This window comes from Podarcis cretensis (genome assembly GCF_951804945.1).
Source record: "Podarcis cretensis genome assembly, chromosome: 1".
Lineage (NCBI taxonomy): Eukaryota > Metazoa > Chordata > Lepidosauria > Squamata > Lacertidae > Podarcis > Podarcis cretensis.
In genome coordinates, this window is record NC_137170.1 from 88236917 (window position 1) to 88255120 (window position 18204).

The 18204-nt window shown below is 45.4% G+C and overlaps 1 protein-coding gene and 1 long non-coding RNA gene across 5 annotated transcripts in view; one reads left to right on the forward strand and one right to left on the reverse strand.

Annotated features, from left to right (window-relative positions):
- Positions 1–18204, forward strand: part of LOC307212437 — a 115992-nt gene that overhangs the window by 43449 nt on the left and 54339 nt on the right. The gene's annotated exons all lie outside the window — the stretch shown is intronic.
- Positions 8490–18204, reverse strand: part of NHEJ1 (non-homologous end joining factor 1) — a 124234-nt gene continuing 114519 nt past the window's right edge. For all 3 annotated transcript variants that reach the window (XM_079969375.1, XM_079969373.1, XM_079969374.1), the window contains 3 exons: positions 16554–16671; positions 13380–13504; positions 8490–11447 (listed from right to left, as the gene is read on the reverse strand). In XM_079969375.1, the coding sequence (XP_079825501.1) occupies positions 11367–11447; positions 13380–13504; positions 16554–16671 (324 nt within the window). In that variant the 3' untranslated portion in view covers positions 8490–11366. The remainder of the gene's footprint in view (positions 11448–13379; positions 13505–16553; positions 16672–18204) is intronic.

The window sequence follows — 18204 nt, forward strand, 5'->3', positions numbered from 1 at the left end:
CCGGCCGCCGCCAATAAATAGCGCGGGCCCCGTTTGTTTTGGCTGCCGCGGTTAAATCGCCGCCGCGCTCTAGCGGTCAGCGCCGCCGCCGGAGCTGCTGCTCTCGCTGCCGCTGCCTCTGCTCGCGGCGCACGAGTGAGCGACAGAGAGGGGAAATTGAAGAGATCCGGGATCGGGGACCGCCAGGACCGCACCCAACCCGTGGCCGGCCCTCTCTCTCCCTCTTTCCTTCGCCTCCTCCCCGCGGAACCTGCCTGCCTGCCACTACCAGGGCCCGACGACGGGGAGGGGGGGCAGGAGCCCGACCCACCCCCGCGCCTCGCTCACCTGCTGTCATCGGGGGAGGCATGCGCCACGGCAAAGAGGGCCGTCCCTTCTCCCCCTCCCGCCTGGCGCCCAGTCCCAACTCCACGTGCGCCACGAAGAGGGGCCAAAAGGCTGCCAGCCGAGGCACACGCTTACTTGGGAGTAAAGCCCACTTCTGCTAGTGTCAGTTCGGTCGCCGGAAACCCGTCCCCCCCCCCCACCAAGTGCAGGATCGGTCTGCAAATGCCATTCTCCACCCCACCACAGTCCCAGGCTGCCACAATTGGCGCCAGTTCTAGCTGGGGGAGTTAAAACGAGTGCCCAACCCGCTCTCATATCCCTGGCTGGGATTACAAAAAAATAAAGAGGACAGAGAGTTGGGTGCGGGTGCCCTCAGCTCCTCAAAGCTGCTTCCCCTGCTGATCTCTTAATGCCCCCCCCCCCGCCAATTTACCCCCATCTCCGCCGCCCCGTGTTGTGTTTGCCTTGGGATGTCCCCGCCTGGCTCGCGTGCCCGACTCCCTGGGTTCCAACGGGGAGGGGGGGAAGTTAAGCTGGTTGAAGTTTAACCACCACCTCCTGGGGCCCTATTGTTCGGCAGGAGGCCCGATATTTCCACAGCGACTCGTAGGATCTGATTAACCGGCTGAGACAACAATGCCGCCTGGGCCGGGCTTCCCCTTGCAGCTGCCAGCGGGCAAAGTCAACACAACGCCCGGGAGCGCAGCCTGGAGACATAGGAGCCAACTCCTAGGGGTCGACGGGCGGGGCTTACCTGCCCCCCATATTTAATTCACCTCTGTCTGGAGAAGAGCGAGGGCTTTCTTATTCAGTCCCGGGGCCGTGTGCCTAGCTTCAGAGCGCATGCAAAGTGATAGGGAGGAAGGGAGGAAGAGAGCGTGAACCCGAGCATGTGAAAAGTTCTTTTCGGATTCTCTCTCATAATCGAGAAGTCAGGGGCAGACTTGTGCTTCAGGGCTTGGGGAGAAGAGAGTTCTCAAAACATGCTGAAGAGCTTCGGCTTGATCTGTTTTCTTTTATATAATAAATGGACTTCCCGGAGGTCTGCCCTCCTCTGGACTCTGTTGCTCCTCTCCTTTAATTCATCCATCCAGCCATGGGCGTAGCCAGGGTTTTCTTTGGGGGGGGCAGGACTTTGTTAACGGGGGGAGCAGGACCGACGTGATTGGTCAGTTAATTAAGTATTTCTATTGTTTTACTTGATCTGGGGCTGCTGCTGCCCCCCTGCCCCCCCCCTGGCTATGCCCATGCATCCAGCTCTCTGCCACTTCTCTGCACTACCCAGTTTTCCCTTTCCTTACCAACCTGAGATTGCACTGGTCAGGGGTCATTCCAGTTGTAGTCCAACTGGATCTAGAGGGTGCCCGTCTTAACTACCAATGCAAAAGAGTGTATCTGAAGGACCCCTCAGACGTACCTTGATGGGACCCCGAATGGGCTACCCATAACCTCTAGTGACGCCCGCTCCCTCCTTTCACAATCAGAACATCTGCCGATTATCCATCTGCCACCTACTTACTGCTTTCTGTCCTACCTACCACTGATGCATTTAGGTCCATTTTAGTCTCTGGACCAATAGATTTCGCCTTTTCAACCCATAGTAAGACATCCCTTCCTGGTCCTTTTGCTGAGTGGGGTCCTGGATTTGCTCTGATGGCACCATCTCGACCTACACCCACCTGGGTTACATTCTATCACCAGGCTCCCTATATGAGAGAGAGAGAGAGAGAGAGAGAGAGAGAGAGAGAGAGAGAGAGAGAGAACCAGCTACAGCCATACTGAGCTGTACGGGAAGCTTTTCCTGGGGATGCCTTTTCCTGGGCTGGGCCTTCTTACCAGTGTTTGCAACCTATCCGGTGACCCTAAACCAAGATCTGATCCAATATTACCCTAGAAGGGTGCAGGAAGAGGTCGCTTTTTGAATATGGCAACCTATTACTGCAAATATAAGCATATCGTAGCTATTGGTGCCCGCACAGCCATTCTGCAGGCAATGTGGAATTTGCTCTAAAAAAAGAAAATTGCAGGGTGAGCTTATGACTCGCCTTAGGTCACTCACTGAATCAATGGCAGAAGCGGAGTGGTGGTGGAGAGATTTGAATCCAAATCCTCAGAGCCAGCTCCAACTATCTAGGCACCAGGAACACACTGGCTTCCTGGGTTTGGCTGAACACACGTGCACGTCCATGCTGGGGCTGTGAAATAATCATGTCTCCTGCAAGTTCAGTGGATACTGGATGGGATGCAGCATGGAGGGCACTACTGAGGCTGCAACTCTATCCACTCACTGGATACTCTCCATGAGGCATTTGTTGCGAAGAGGACATCAGCAGCCAGCTTGCCCCCGCCCCCCTTGTTGCGGCTGCTGTGGCAGACAGCTAAGGTAGGGTGGAAGCAAGAACAAGGCAAAAGGATGGAAAGGAAGGAGCCACAGAAAGGCATATGGGGCAGTCAGTGGTTCTGGCTATTAGGACGGGCAAGAGATCTGTGGACTTAGGGGGGGGGGGCTTCAAAACTGGCACGATTCATCTCTAGGGGAGGGCAGCTGCTTTGCATGCAGAAGGTTCCAGATTCCAGACATTAATACGTATCTTTAGGTAAGGTTGGCAATATCCCCTGTCTGAAATCACGGAGAGCTGCTGACAGTCAGTGGGGACAGTAAGGAGCTAAAGTGGACCAAGTGGATGGTCTGATTCTGTATAAACCAACTCCCTAACTTCCTGTCCCTTGAGCCGGCACCCAGAGGCCAGCAATCCAGTTAACCTGTCAGGGGAGGATCGGCAGAGGAAGCAGTAACAACCACTTGATTTTAGTATTGAGCACCTTCAAGCACGGGCTGGTACAAACTTTCAGGGCAACAGAGCGCCAACCATGAGGAAACAGGTCCTGGCTCTTCGTTCGCTGTTCCCATGAGATCAGGCATAATCCTTGCGATTTAGGGATTATTATCCCGTCTAGGTTGTAGTCCCCTCCCCGGACTGTATCAACTCTATCAAAGCGTGAGGTGGGTAGTGGGAGTGAAGAATAGCAGATAGGCTGAAAACCACCCTGCGTCCTAGCCAATTCTGCCAATCCAACTTTCCCTTTCTCTCCCCCCGCCTCGCAAGAGGGGGGTCAGTTTGTCTCCACACTGTAGGGGGAATCGACAAAGAGCCTACACAGCCAAGAGTTCCCGCCCTGAAACGCTTCCTCTTTACTCCCAAACGGCCCCTGATCAACTTCTTCGGGCTTAACACAGCACGGCCCACAGGGTTACCATGCCTGGGAACCAATGTCCCCACTGTGGAAGGACGTGTGGGTCCAGAACTGGCCTCCACAGTCACTTACGGACTCATTGTTAAAACCGTGTTTATGGAAGACAATCTTACTCGACTACGAGTGATCGCCAAAGAAAGAAGCTGTGCTTCCCAAGTAGTTTGAGAGTTGGGTTCTTCAGCCTCTGCCTTGGATGCAGGGGGCCTCTCTGGTTCTGACGTGAGGGAGTGGGTGGTGGCGTTGACTGACTCGAAAAGAGACGTGTAGCAGTACTGAATGGATCCCTCCCTCCTCAGGCTGGCACACGAAAAGGGCAGCCGGAAAAATCTCCATAATCACAACTGGCATTGCAGTCCAGGGGGCACTATTTCCTTATTTTTTAAAACCGAGGCGCACTTCTGTGACAGGAGAGGGGGAATTTTCCTTGCATTACTGACCATCCAGATTGAATTTTTGCAAAGCGAGGCTGCCTACTTGGACGCTGTCCGGGTCCCACGTGCGCGTTGGGTTCAGCACAAGTTCTCGGTATAGTCACTGCAAATCTAATGCGCGGGAGATTATCTGCTCCAGGTTTATGAGTTTCCATTGGCTTCCACTGAATAGCTCTGCCCACAGATAAAAGAAGCAGGTATCCAGAGGTAAACAGAATTGCTGCTATCTCGTGGTATCTCCAGGTAAAGATGGAGGGCGTGCTATTTTCTTTTTCTTTTTAATAGACGCTGAGTGCCAATACTTTTAAAGACCTGTTTACAGTGTGTAAAACTAATATTACTAAAAATGTGTCAGATAAAACTATCACTGTAAAATGAACCATTCTATGCAGATTTGCACCAATCAGCTCATACTAGATTATATGAGGGAGATATGCTATGCTGGGCAATTAAGATCCATACCAGAAAATTTAGCTCAGTGCACCCTTCCCTTTCTCCTGGGCTTCTGAGACATCATTACACACCATACATAGTCCCATTGTCAGTCTTAAGGGACAGAAATGCATTAGAAAAGAAAGTTTAGACTCCTGAAACTGCTGCAGATCACAAGTGGAGAGAGCTCTGTTGCACTCAAGTCCTGCTTGTGCACTTCCCATAGGCATCTGGCTGGTCATTATGAGAGCAGAATGTTGGACTAGATGGGCCTTTGGCCTGATTATGATGGGACTCTTATGTTCTTATGTGTGGTGTTCACTTTGAATACACACACCCCAAGTAAATAACAAGGTATATGCCCTGCACTAGGTGGAAGACTGGGGGCTAGAACTTAAGAGGAAGAAGTGGAGAGAGAAGAGTTAAGGCTGATGGGAGTTTGGGACATCAACCCAAGAAGGGGCGTGGATGGTACGAAGTGCATTAGAATACTCTTCTCTACCCTCTTCTCAGGGCCTTCACGCTCAGGTTACTGTCTCACTAGAAGACTGTAGCATTATAAAATTTTATAATACAAGCAGGAGCTAATGGAGATCACTCACAAAAATATATAGGCAGTTTTGCAGACTCCCTACAAGTTAGTTAAACACTAGAAGGCAATTCTTGCATCTGTAAACTAAGAGAACAAGTGTAGATTAGGAAAGCATGTGTATAACTTTGCTCTGCAGCTTAACTAATTTTACCCTCCCCAACTGTTTCCCTTATCTTTCATTAATGTTTTCCTTGGTTCACCGTAATAGTGTAAGTGGCCATGAAGAGCTGTATAGTTATTGGGTGGGACACTGAAGGAAGTTTTTCAATATGGGGTACTATTTCTATGGAGACAGAAATCTATTTTTGTATTCTTTAATGAATCTTTGTATTCAGGCACTGATGTGGACCAGAGGTAGGGATTTTTCTCAGCCTGAGGGCTGAATTTCCCTTCTGGGCATCTTTCTGGGGGCCATATGCTAGTGGTGGACAGAGATAGAAGCAAAAGTGGGCAGAGCAGTGAATGTAAACTTTGCCTTTGTACAGCAGGCTAGTTTCTGCATGCACTCACACACCCCTCTCTATCCTCCATCCAGGGAAATCAATGACACATTCCAGCCAGGCAGTAACATTCATGGGGTGAAGCAGGATGAGTGAGGGTCCTGGGTAGAGTTCAGTGGGCCATACTAAGAGGGCTGGAGGGTCTCTATTTGACACCCCATAAACCTGAGGTTCCCCACCCATGCTGTGGAGACTAGAAGGCAAGGGTGGTGACTGAATTTGGTTCCTGGGTTTGCAGTTCCTCATTCAAGATAGGTGCTTCTACTACCTGAAGAAATCGGGGCAGGGGAGATTTCTTCCATAAAGTAAGTTTTCCCCCTGCAAGGTGCCCTAGTATTGCATTAAACCAAAAGCTTCACCTTTCTGCAAATAATGTCCCTCCATGCAATTTGTCACTCATAAACATATGAATAAACTAAGAAACATAAGAAACAGCAGGATTTACATTTGGGAATAAACCCTGGACCATCCCAAGCTATGCCAACTGTTTCTGATTTGAGTGTGGACTTATTTTAGGGGACAAATATTGCAGTAGGGAGTCCTATAGTTCCTTCACTTGCGGGTACATTTCCACCAGCTGGTTCAAAACACATTGACTATACTATGGCCAGCACATAATTCAGGTGTTTAAACACTTGCACTGGCTGCCCATACACTACACTATCAGGCCAGGTTCTTGTATTAATTTACAAGGCCCTTAACAACTTAGGTCCAGGATACCTCAAGGACTACTGAATCCCTTATATCCCTGCCCAGTCACAGAGGTATTTGGGGGAATCACTGTTAATGGTCTCCATGGTTCAGCTGCACGACTCCTACCCACCAGAAGCAGTGCATTCAGTGTTGTGCGCCCAATTTTATGGAACTCCCAGTTGAGATCAGGTAGGCCCCCACTCTGCTGAACTCCAAGCACCTCTTTTATCCCAGCAGGAATTTTAATAGAAATTTGAATTTATCATGTTGACAATTTTTAAATATTTTCTGTACTGTATTTATTGTACATGGGACACGGGTGGTGTTGTGGTCTAAACCACAGAGGGCTTGCCGATCAGAAGATCGGCAGTTCAAATCCCCGCAACAAGGTGAGCTCCCATTGTTTGGTCCCTGCTCCTGACAACCTAGCAGTTCGAAAGCACATTCAAGTGCAAGTACATAAATAAATAGGTACTGCTCTAGCGGGAAGGTAAACGGCATTTCCGTGCACTGCTCTGGTTCACCAGAAGTGGCTTAGTCATGCTGGCCACATGACCCGGAAGCTGTCTGTGGACAAACGCCGGCTCCCTCGGCCAGTAAAGTGAGATAAGCGCCACAACCCCAGAGTTGTCTGTGACTGGACCTAACGGTTAGGAGTCCTTTACCTTTACCTTTTTATTTATTGTACACCACTTAGAGACAATTGTAGTTAAGTTGTAAAATAATTGTTTCAAGAAGTAAAAATAAATAAGTGGCAATAAATATATATATAAAAGATACACACTAGAAAACACCTTGTACAAACATGCAATTTTGGCAGAAGACAGTGGACCCTAAGGCTACTATCCTATATACAAATTCTACAGGGCTTTCATTTGAGTAGTAAAAACAACTATTTAAAAATAATTAAAATCAATGATAAGCTGAAAAACTGAATAAAACATTTGTCTACATATCTGGATAGGCTTGCCTAAACAAAAATATTTTTAGCAGGCACCAAAGAGAGTACAGTGAAGGCACCTGCCTGATGCCAACAGGCTGGGAGTGTGGGTGCTGCCACAGTAAAATATCTATTTCTTACACTGTGAGATGAGTATCATGCGACACCTGTAACAGTGCCAGTTCTGCAGATTGGTCAAGTGCCATATATGGATAAGGTGATGTTTTACCATAAAGTGGCTTCCACTGCTAATAGTAAAACCAGCTAATATAATATTTTAACATGAAACTAGAGTGACTGGCACAGACACAGTAGTTGAGTATTACTTTGTGTCATGGTAGTAGCTGTCATTAAACTCGTCAAACAAATTAATAATGTCATAGTCTTGTCAGCATACTCTGTGTCATTTCTCTCTGCTACTTAGCCTGATGAGCAAGAACACTCCTTCTTAACGATACACCAAGTCCTAATTGCAATGGCTGCTTTTGGACCCTTCCCAGTGTCACTTGCCGCCTGATTTCCTAGCAGGAAATGTCTAATGCAAAGGAGAAAGTAGCTCAGCCAGGAGTAGTCTCTGAACAGGAACACCACTACTTACATTTTTTATTTTATTTTTACAAAAAAACTCTTTCACTTCTCCTTATGCTGATGATGTCTCTTTAATGACAAATGCAGATGCTTGTCTGGGCTGCACCACTTGGGCAGGGCCGCGTGGTGGTCAGGGACTGTGTTCTGCAGACAGAGCTCACACCCATTCTGCTTGTTGCCTGTAGCGTGTTTGCTTGGAATGACAGCCTCTAGGACATCCTCAGACAGGAGCCAGATGATTGTTTTAAAGAGAGTTGAAAGTGGCTTGAAAGAGGCTTTGCTTCTTGTGGTGTACAAACATGTCCCTTTTGTCACTTTGTTGCTTATGTTCAAACAGGTTGTGCAGGTTTTTTTCAAAAATGAAAAGCCTGCCAAACTTATTGGATCAAAGATAAGAGTGGAATGAGTATACACACCCAAGCAGTGTTCACTCTTTCAATCTGCCCCCAACTTCTTGGGAAGGGGGAGAAAGTTGTTTGTTTGCCTCCTCAGTTTGTATCAGGAGATGTGCAGTTTTGTCCCTTACTGTCTCAGTACAAATCTTTGCACACTTCCCCTACAGGCATGTTTCCTTTGCCTGAAATTGTAGGCTTCGGGCTTCGGGTTTTGTTTGTTATGTTTGGAGTTTTATGTGCTGTGTCTTACCCATGTGGATGAAGACAGGAAGTTGGTACTTTCGTAGTACAAGAAGTTACAGAACTGTTATCAAGAAAGCGCAGGACAAGCATCAATTGCAACTAATCTAGTTTAATCACTCTGGAACATTCACAGGCACATTATTGAAAGTGCAATCATGTACAACTTCACCATTAACACATTGGGGGCAAATCATGATGAATGTGCAATAAAAAAGACATCTGGAGGGGCTCTATGTTTCAACAATTTCCCCCCTCCCCCCAATATATATTCAGATGTAATAAACATAATCATATTAATTACTTTAAAAAGACAGATATGTCAACAATAGAAATGGAGGGGTATGAAGTTTGAGTATAAAATTAGTGTTAGATAAACTAGGAAGCTAAGACTGACTGCAAGTACATTGTACACTGACAGGCAGTGGCTGACTATCTAGGGTTCCAGACAGGTGCATTTCCCAAATCTATCTGGAGGTACCAGGGATTGAACACGGGATCTTTTGCATGCAAAGCATGTGCCCTCCCAGAACATTAAGTTATATATTATGTAATGACTCATTCTATATGGTTCAAAATATGAATTTAAGACTCCAGATTTCAAGATTTCATAAACTCCAGATTTCATTTTAAAAACATTCAGTAATGTAAAACTGTACGGTTCTGGTTAATCAATCTAAGACTCTACAATCAGTTCACTGAACCTTTTGGTCCTTCTGTTTCTGCAGTGGGAACCATAGCACAATGTGTCGCACTATGTCAGTGGACAAACCCCAATATGTTGGGATGAATCTTTAGATAATTCCAGAACTCTGCATCTACTATTTCTTCATTTTTCATATCAGTATCTTGTTAACAGGCAGCAGAGTTGAACTATTCTGGCTTTACTGGGGAGGAAAAGGAAGAGACTTTTTAGCTTAATTCCCTCTAAGGTCAGAGGAGTTAATTTCATTGTGAATGATTCTGTGGCTATTGGGTGTGGCCCAGCAGGACAGCATGAGCACTACTTGACTGACAGCCAAAGTGGGCAGGACAGCATTTGGGGGAAGGTAATTCTTTAGCATCACTTGCTATAGCAGAAGCCTCTTCCCCTTCTGGCCTCTAGGATGTGGTTTTCCAGCTTGCTTGCAATGATAGCCTGTAATTCCTTTGGCCAAGAGCAATCTGTTTTTATTCGCCTTTTGATCCTGGAAGCAGGTATGAGGGGGTAGTATGTTAGAAACCTGCTTTGCAGCTACAGTAAACTGCTTCCTTTCACAACACTAGGACTTCATGGGCATCAAATGACACAACGTTTGCTATAAAAATCTGGAGGTTTGGTATAGTGAAGTTCTGCAGGTTGAAGGATAGAAGAAGGGCATAAGAATGGAGTAAAAGTCAGTGCAAGAAGAGAACTGTACTCCAGTGAAGACAGGACTATGTAGTAATGAACTGTATGAGTAAGAAGGGTTTACAGCACAGTCCTGTACAACTCATGACTGCACAAGCCAAACAGAGCCCAGAAGCCTAATGCTATCATTGCCAGGAGCTATACAACCCCACTGTTCTTGTGGTCTCAAATAGCAAAAGCAATAGATGTACTGAGATCTCAGTGAGCCCTTATACTCGTATGGGGCAGAAAGGTGATTTTTAAATATACTGCCCTGTGATCCTCAGATGAAAGATGTCATTCAGCTTGGCAAGTCTTAAGTTGTGTAGATCTATGTTGCAGAAAATGTTTCAGGATGTGTGGAACTTCAGCTTACAAACATGGTGATATTAAACAAAAAGTCCAAGAGAACCCCATATGCGCTCCGAGTTCTGGGTGCTGCAGTTCTAAACTTGTTGTCAGACATGGTATATGGCAAGTTTTGGAATATTGATAGGCAGCAAAAGATTTAAATAATTATTATTATTATTATTATCATTACTACTACTACTAGGGAAGGTGTCATTTTTTTTACCTCAGGCACCAGCATCCCTTGGACTGCCTCTGTGCAAAAATAAAGAAGGTTATGGAAGGTTATGTCCTATCTCTAGCTATAATGGCAGGAAAAGTCTGATCAGTCAAAGGGCTAAGGTTTCACAGACTTAACATTAGATACAGTATTTAGGGAAGAGAATATTCTGTGCCTTAAAAAAAACAAATGTTTGCATCAAGGAAAGTGGAGCCCAGGCTAAAATTATGTTTGTGTGAATTTGCTTGAATCAGTATAATGTACCTTCATTTCATCAAAATTTAATCCTCTGCAGTATATTTTGTGAAAAATAGAGTAGAACTAAACAAAGGATGAGAGGAAGCAAGTGATGAGTGGAAGAGAAGGAAGACACAGATTAAGAGACATAGATTCTGTGCAGAGACAGAAGAAAGACCATGCAAATCACACAGACCAACACAACCCCAACCCATGCCCTGCTTTGGGTTTTGCACCTTTGTTAGACGATGTCCACATCCTTCTTAAACATTTATCTACCACCAAGAAGGCTGTAAGCGTGTAGAAAAAAGAAGATGTGGTTCAGCTGATTGATGCTGGCAATGCTGCATTGTATAGTGCATGTGTAAAAGACACTGCATCAGTAAGCCCAACTTTTTTATCCAAGGTCTTCATTACACACACATTAACAAAGTGGGGTATAGATTTTATGGACAGAATAGGTGTAGTAGGAGCCCAGATAACTATCAATCTTGGATTCCTATCACTGTCCACTTTCCTTTCCCTGCTTTTTACTTTGAATGCATCATCTCCAAGTTTCAAGGCTTGTATCTGTACTCCAGAAAATAAGAAAAAAATAAGCAATAGACAGCTGTAGTGTGGAAGGGGATACTGCCCACTATGGTGCCCAACATGGCAAGAAAGAGGGGAGAGGGAAGGAACAGAGTGGCATAGCTGTATTCTGGAGGAGAAAAGTCCATCTCTCTTCCAGTTGTTCCAGGAAGAGGGAGAGGTTCAATACAACAAAAGCATTTCTGTCTCTGTGGAAGAGTCATTTGCATCAGCCAAATAGCCCTTTTGCCTTCTTCCTTTTGCTCTTGGCAATGGGCAAATGAACCTTCTGCGTCTGGGAGGAAGGTACCTGGAAAGAAGAGGCAATAGTTAGAACCAATCAGTTAACAAATCAATTCATCAGTAGGAACAAACAAAAACAATTACAGCCACACAGGATCTCTCTGGTATATTCACTTCGAGCATTTGGCTATCCAGACACAGAGCTTACAGTTGTTGCATGGGTTGTGAACAGCAGCAAGTAGCTGGCAGTAGCACTTGGTAATGTTGGTTGGTCATGGGATAAATGTGTCTTTTGTATATCTAACTTATGAAGGTTACATCTGTGGGACAAAAAGAAGCTGGAGGAGTCCACAGGACATCCATGAGTTAATCAATCTCACAGTGAACAAGGGAAGTCCCTACTCCAGACACCAGCTAGTCCTCTTGATGCAGGGCACTCAGTAAGGGGATGGTGAAGCATGGTTTGGATTGACCAAGACCCCCTTGCCTATGCCATTTCCCCTTTGTTTATATGAAAACTACATTCCTAAGGACTCTCTAGTTACTCTTTTTCATGCAGTAAATCAAATCTTGATTTTGCTTTGCACTGACATTTTAGTACTATTGTTTTTCCACATGGCCAAACTTATATTCACTTATTTATACAACACGTGCAATTTTTACTAATTTGTAACAGGGATGGACACCTTTTCATTAGGAAGCTCCGCTGTGATAGAACATCTTATTTTTCTAGCACTCAAAATGCAATATATAATCACTGGGGAAATGTAATTCTCTCTCCCAGTCACTGCAATCTGGAATGCTGCCTGGAATGCAGTTATATGAATGTCACATACACTTATTGCCTAGTGCCTATAACAACACTACTGGCAAACGACTTAAGTCCTCGCACACACAAATGCCATCCTCATTTTATGAGCTTTCAAAAATTTGTATGCGCTGGCAGGGTCAGTACATGATCTTCTCTTCCCATGTGACTTTGCTACTTCACATATCACTGGAGCACTGCGGGATAGAATAATATGAAAGTGGCAACCATACTGCTTCAACAAACTAGGCCTTAGGTCTGCTTTCAATTCCTGTTTTCTCCCCTTCTCATTAGTTTCTCCTTATTCTGTAAAACCCATCTACCCTTTTAAGTCTTTCTTCTACCAACAGCATGTTACTCCACTTGCCTGGAAGAGCCTCCTCCTTCTAATCTATTAAGCTACCTCCCAACACTTTTCCTATTTCATTTCTCCCCCAGCATAACATGTTTCCACTGCCATCCTTGGTCACATCCTCGATGGGTGACTGCACAGCTCCTGTGGCTCCCAGTATGAATCCCTATGAAACTGCTGCCAGAAGGATGAAGGCAGATGTACATTTTAAAATGTCTAAGTGAAGGGACCATAGCTTAGGGGTAGAGCACATGCTCTGCATGCAAATGATACCCAGATTTAAACCCTGGCATCAGGTAGCAGTAATGGGGAAAACCTTTGGTCAAGAACCCTGGAGAATCATTGCCAGTCATAGTAGAGAGCACTGGACTTGGTGGACCACTGGTGAGTCAGAAAAAGACACCACTTTTCCCATGCCTTCTGCTGCTAGGGAGCTCTCCTCCTCTCCTATTTACATTACAAATATACCTTGACAAGCCTTTTGCCACGCACCCCCAATCCACAGCTGGTATTCAGTAAGCGGTGAGCAACAGCACCTCACACTCTCTTGTGTTTGTTGCCAAACTGTAGACATTCACCTGCCCCTTTCTATTCCGAGATTGCAGGACATACATGGGCTGGCAACCTATGGTTTGCTTACTCCGCCACACCTCTGTGGAGCTGGCAGACGACTATATAACATAACAGAGCTGCAAAATCCAGTAGATGCATCAGGATCTCTGGGAAAGTTCCTGTGTCTCTCCATCCACATTCACGGCATGGTTACCCCGAATCATATCCTCATACATCTATCCCTTCCCTGGCCCATTCCCACATGTACGCTGAGGGGCTCCTCTCACCACTGTGTCTTGTGTACACTGTGCAGCTGCTGACTGCGATTCAGTCTTCTTCTCCTCAGTTGGCAAATCTGCAGCCTTCTGGGCAAGGTCCTGGAAGCTGGCATGTTCAGGACTCTCACAGTCTCCTGATAGTGTCAAATAAAAACAACATACATGGGAGCGAGGAATTCAGTAGGCCAATGTACATAAGAAAGAGCAGGGGCAAGGGATAGAAATCAAATAAATATATTTTTGTAAACTGACATCTCCTATCTACCTAGGTACCTACCTATACAGAAATATAAATCCTTCCCCCTAAGATCACAGAGCTGTAGAGTAACAACAGTAGCGTCCCGGGAAAGGATAATTTTAGTTTAACAAGAGGCCATCTCTTCTGGCTTCATGTGATTCTGGGGGTAGCAGCAGCAACTAACCCACAAGTCTATCCTCCCTCCAACATCTAAGGAAGATAATTCACATCCTCACTCTATACCACTTACATAAGTTTAAAACTTGTAAATGGAAACAGCTGGAAGGGGTTGGGCCATACTGAAATGTGCAGGGGAACACTAACAGTAGGGAAGGCAAATATGACCACATTTTATTTAGTTATCCAAATGTATAGCTTTGCTCATTAAATTTCGTAGTATTTTACAAAATTAAAAGTATCAACAATAAAAGAATAAAGAATAAAAAGTCAGCAAGAGTACATACAGTAGCAGTTATAGAAGAAATCAGTCCTTGAAGATTTTTTGAAACGTAATTTTTATTGGCTTCCATAAAGGACAGAAGGGGAAAATATGTGTGTCTCTTTTTTGGAATAATTCCAAAGAATTAGGAGTGCCACTGAAAAGGCACTGATCCTTGTAAAGACCTCAACTGCCAGGAGAGAGAGCATAGGGAAGGAGACTTTCCCTAAGATAATCAGCACCCGAGCATTTGAGGGCTTTAAAGGGTTAAAATGCAGCACTTTGAACAGGAGCTTGAATCAAATAAGCAGGTAGCTCGTACATGGGCATAGCCAGGATTTATGTTAGAAGGAATAGGATTGGGGGGGGGGGGCAGAACTGAGCTATCTGCAATGTGATAGGTCAGTTAGTTAAGTATTTTTATTATTTACTTGATTTAAGCGGGAGGCAGCTTCACACACATAAACCCCGCCCCCTGGCTACTCCCATGAGCACAGATGCCTCAAAACAGGTGATATAGGACCATACTGATAGGCACCAATCAACAGGCAAGTAGCTGCATTATGTACTAGCTGAAGCTTCTGAATAGACTTTGAAGGCAGCATCATATGGAGTGCATTATGGCAATCCAACCTTGGAATAACTAAAGCAGGGATGGGGAACCCCATGTCTAACGCCAAATGCAGCTCTCCAGGCTTCTCTCCAGACCACACTCCCTCCCCAGGCTACAACCCTTGCTGGCCTTCCTTCAGAAAATCAAGTCTTTTTGCCTGGCCTTAATGTCTCTTTGTACACTGATTGACTCTTCCTTGCCTACATGGAGTATACAGAAGGGTATGCAAGTGTGTATAAATTAGGGGTCTTTACCATGGTGTCTGTGAAGGTTTCCAATGGTGTGCCTGGGCAGGTGCAACAGACTCTGAGCTTTCACTTCTTCTTTCTTTTTAAAGTAAGTCTCTAGCTCTTCTAGAAAGGAGGTTATGGGGCAGAATGTGCAAATTCCTTTTTAAAAATTTAGTTTTTATGAAGGAGTTTTTGTTTTAGAAAGCAAACAGATAAACAGGGAAAGGTACAGCTATTGTCTCCACGTTCAATTCATAGTCTTTTTTATAGTTCGTTTATGTTTGGTGAGAGACCCTTTTGTCATAGACATATTGCAGTTTGGGGGGAAGGAGTGGGGGAGAGAGATGGGGGGTATTGTTCTTTTATTCTATTGCCTATTACTGTATTAGTTTAGGTGGGCTGTGTCAGCATCACATGGGTAGGTCCTTTGTTTATGTATTATTCATTATTGATAATGCGAGAGGTTAGGGCAGGCTTCCTCAACCTCGGCCCTCCAATGTTTTCGGCCTACAACTCGCATAATCCCTTGCTAGCAGGACCAATGGTCAGGGATGATGGGAATTGTAGTCTCAAAACATCTGGAGGGCCAAGGTTGAGGAAGCCTGGGTTAGGGGTTCCCAAGCTTGGTTGATTTCATTCAGCTGAATGCAGTGTGGCTTGTTTTTTGGAGGGAGGGCTAGGTTGTTGGGTCAGGCAAGCCATATTGATTTTTATGCTGTTGTGGGGGGATAGGTCATTGTCCCGTTGTGCTGTGTTTGTGATAAAGGGGAACCACACCGGGGCATAGCTGTCAACTTTTCCCTTTTCTTGTAAGGAATCCTATTCGGAATAAGGGAATTTCCCTTTAAAAAAGAGAAACGTTGACAGCTATGCACCGAGGTGAAGGCGTCCTCCTTTGCTTGTCCCTGTGTTAGTTTGAGTTTGTTGGTTAACTTCTCTAGTAGCGTGGGTTCCAACACATTTCGGTACCCATGGTCTATGTTCACTCCCAATAGGTTCTTCCAGTGTTTAGTTACGATATTGTGTAAGCATCAGGTTGTTGGGGGTGGTTGGCTCTCTAATTTTGTGTTATGTCATGTCCTCCAGCAGCAGTCATTTTGTGACTGGCTCTCCCAGTATTTCTTCAAAATTCAAAATGTGCTCACAAGTCCAAAAAGGTTGGCAGCCCCTGGTATAGATTCTAGCCTATTGTACAAAGATATGTGCCAGTGGTGGGCAGGAGCCAAAGGCAAAAGTAAACAGAGCAATACATGTGAACGTGGCCCTTGAAAGACTGCCCAGAAAGGAATGTGATTTGGGGGCTGGAAAAAGTTCCTCATCCCTGTACTAAAGCATGAATGATAATGGCCAAAGTGGCCAGTGCTTAAGACAGATGAGCAAGGAGAAATGGCAAGGGTGTACAAGAGAATAATACACATAAAAATGGCACATCAAGAGGTTGTTTCACTCTCTTGTGGGTAAGATTAGCTTTCTTTCTTTTTTTGAGCTAGAAGCAACCCAGCTGGAGATGCATCAGGAAAATTGCATGGCTATTTTGTGGCAGTTCAAAAACATCAAAGTTAAGATTATTCCTGTTTATGGCCATTGCCAGATGTATTCGTATCTCCACAAGAGTAGTGTTGTAGTAGACACATCCTTCCCATTGCATGATTCATTTACTCACCTTCCCAATGCCGTTTGCAAGCTGCCCTAGCCTGCTTTTGGGACACTGACACATAGAGCTCTTTCAGGTTAGAAGTGAATTGGTGCCCATCTCCCAGGCAGCAAGCCTGGGGCAAAATCTGTGAAGCAAAAGGGGAGCATGTCAAGTTAGCTATGAAGCATGTCAGAGATGGGAATACAAGAAACTAGACTACACAACACAAGACAGCCTCATTTCAACTACAGTGGTACCTTGGTACTCAAATGACTTGGCTTCTGAACAAATCGGCTCCCGAACGCTGCAAACCGGGAAGTAAATGTTCTGGTTTGCGAATGTTTTTTGGAAGCCGAACGTCCAACACGGCTTCCTTTTGAGTGCAGGAAGCTCCTTCATCCAATCAGAAGCCGTGCCTTGGTTTTCGAATGTTTTTGGGCAGTGCTTTTTTCTCAAAAATTGTTTAGGGGTACTCTCATTTTCCTACTGATATTGAAATACTGCCCCTCAATGAGGCCAAACTTAGATTCACAAAATGTTTAGGGGTATGCGTACCCCTGCATCCCCCCAGAAAAAAGCACTGGTTTCGGGAGTCAAACCGACTCCCGAAATGGACCAAGGCATCACTGTGCAGCTCACCAGATAGGCACTTAGAAGGATGCTGATTCTGTACTACAGTGTTACCAATAATGCTTGTAATAGGAAAGGCATCTCAGTAGTTGTACTGCATACTAAACAGCCGTAATTGGGGAGAGATAATATTTTAGTGGTAGAGCACATGCTTTGCATACAGATGGTCCAGGTTCAATCCTTGGTACCTCCCGTTAAATGGTTGATGTAGCAGGGGAGGGGAGGGATCTCTGCCTGATATTCAGGAGAGCAGGCAATACTGGGCTAGATGGACAAAAACACTGACCTGATATAAGGAGCCTCATAGATTAATTCTTGCAATGGCTCTCACTGCGAAACAATCAGTGCTTCGAGTATCACTTCCTGGGGAAATTCTCACTATACATTAAAGGATTTCCAATTTTCAATCTGGAAGCTAGAATGAAATGGGAAAGATACCCAGTTTCACCAGATCCAAAAGGGGGTAGCTACAGTGTTTGGAGAAGGAGATCCCAGCTGCTGCTGCTGCTGCTACCTACACCAGGCATGTGCAAAGTCCATTTTGGGGGCCTAATCCAGCCCGCTGATCAATTTAATCCAGCCCCCGTGGGAGTATATGTCCTTTAAAAAAAGTAAAATCCTTTTTAAAAAAGCCCAGCAACTTCAAGGTAAACTTCAATCCTAAGAAAGCTGAACAACTTTGGGGGGAAATTGTAAAAAGCTCAACAACTTTGGCTGGTCCTCACACATGTTCACTTTGAAAAAAGTTTGGGCACCCAGATACACACACTGATGAGGAAGAGCTGTGAAACAGTCCTCCCCGCTCTCTTTTATGACAAAATGGTGAGGAGAGCTATCATCACAGGGTGAGGGGCACAAGGCCTACACCCACCCCTGAACACAGTGAGCCCAGCCTGCTGCCTGCATTTCAAAGGCTTCCAGAGATAACTTCTCTGTGCACTGTGCCTGCTCCACACCCAAACAGTCGGGAGAACAAAGTGTAACAGATAACAGGGCAGTTCCTCTCCAGGCACTCACCCACTGAGCTGCTCAAGGCCAGAGTCCAAAG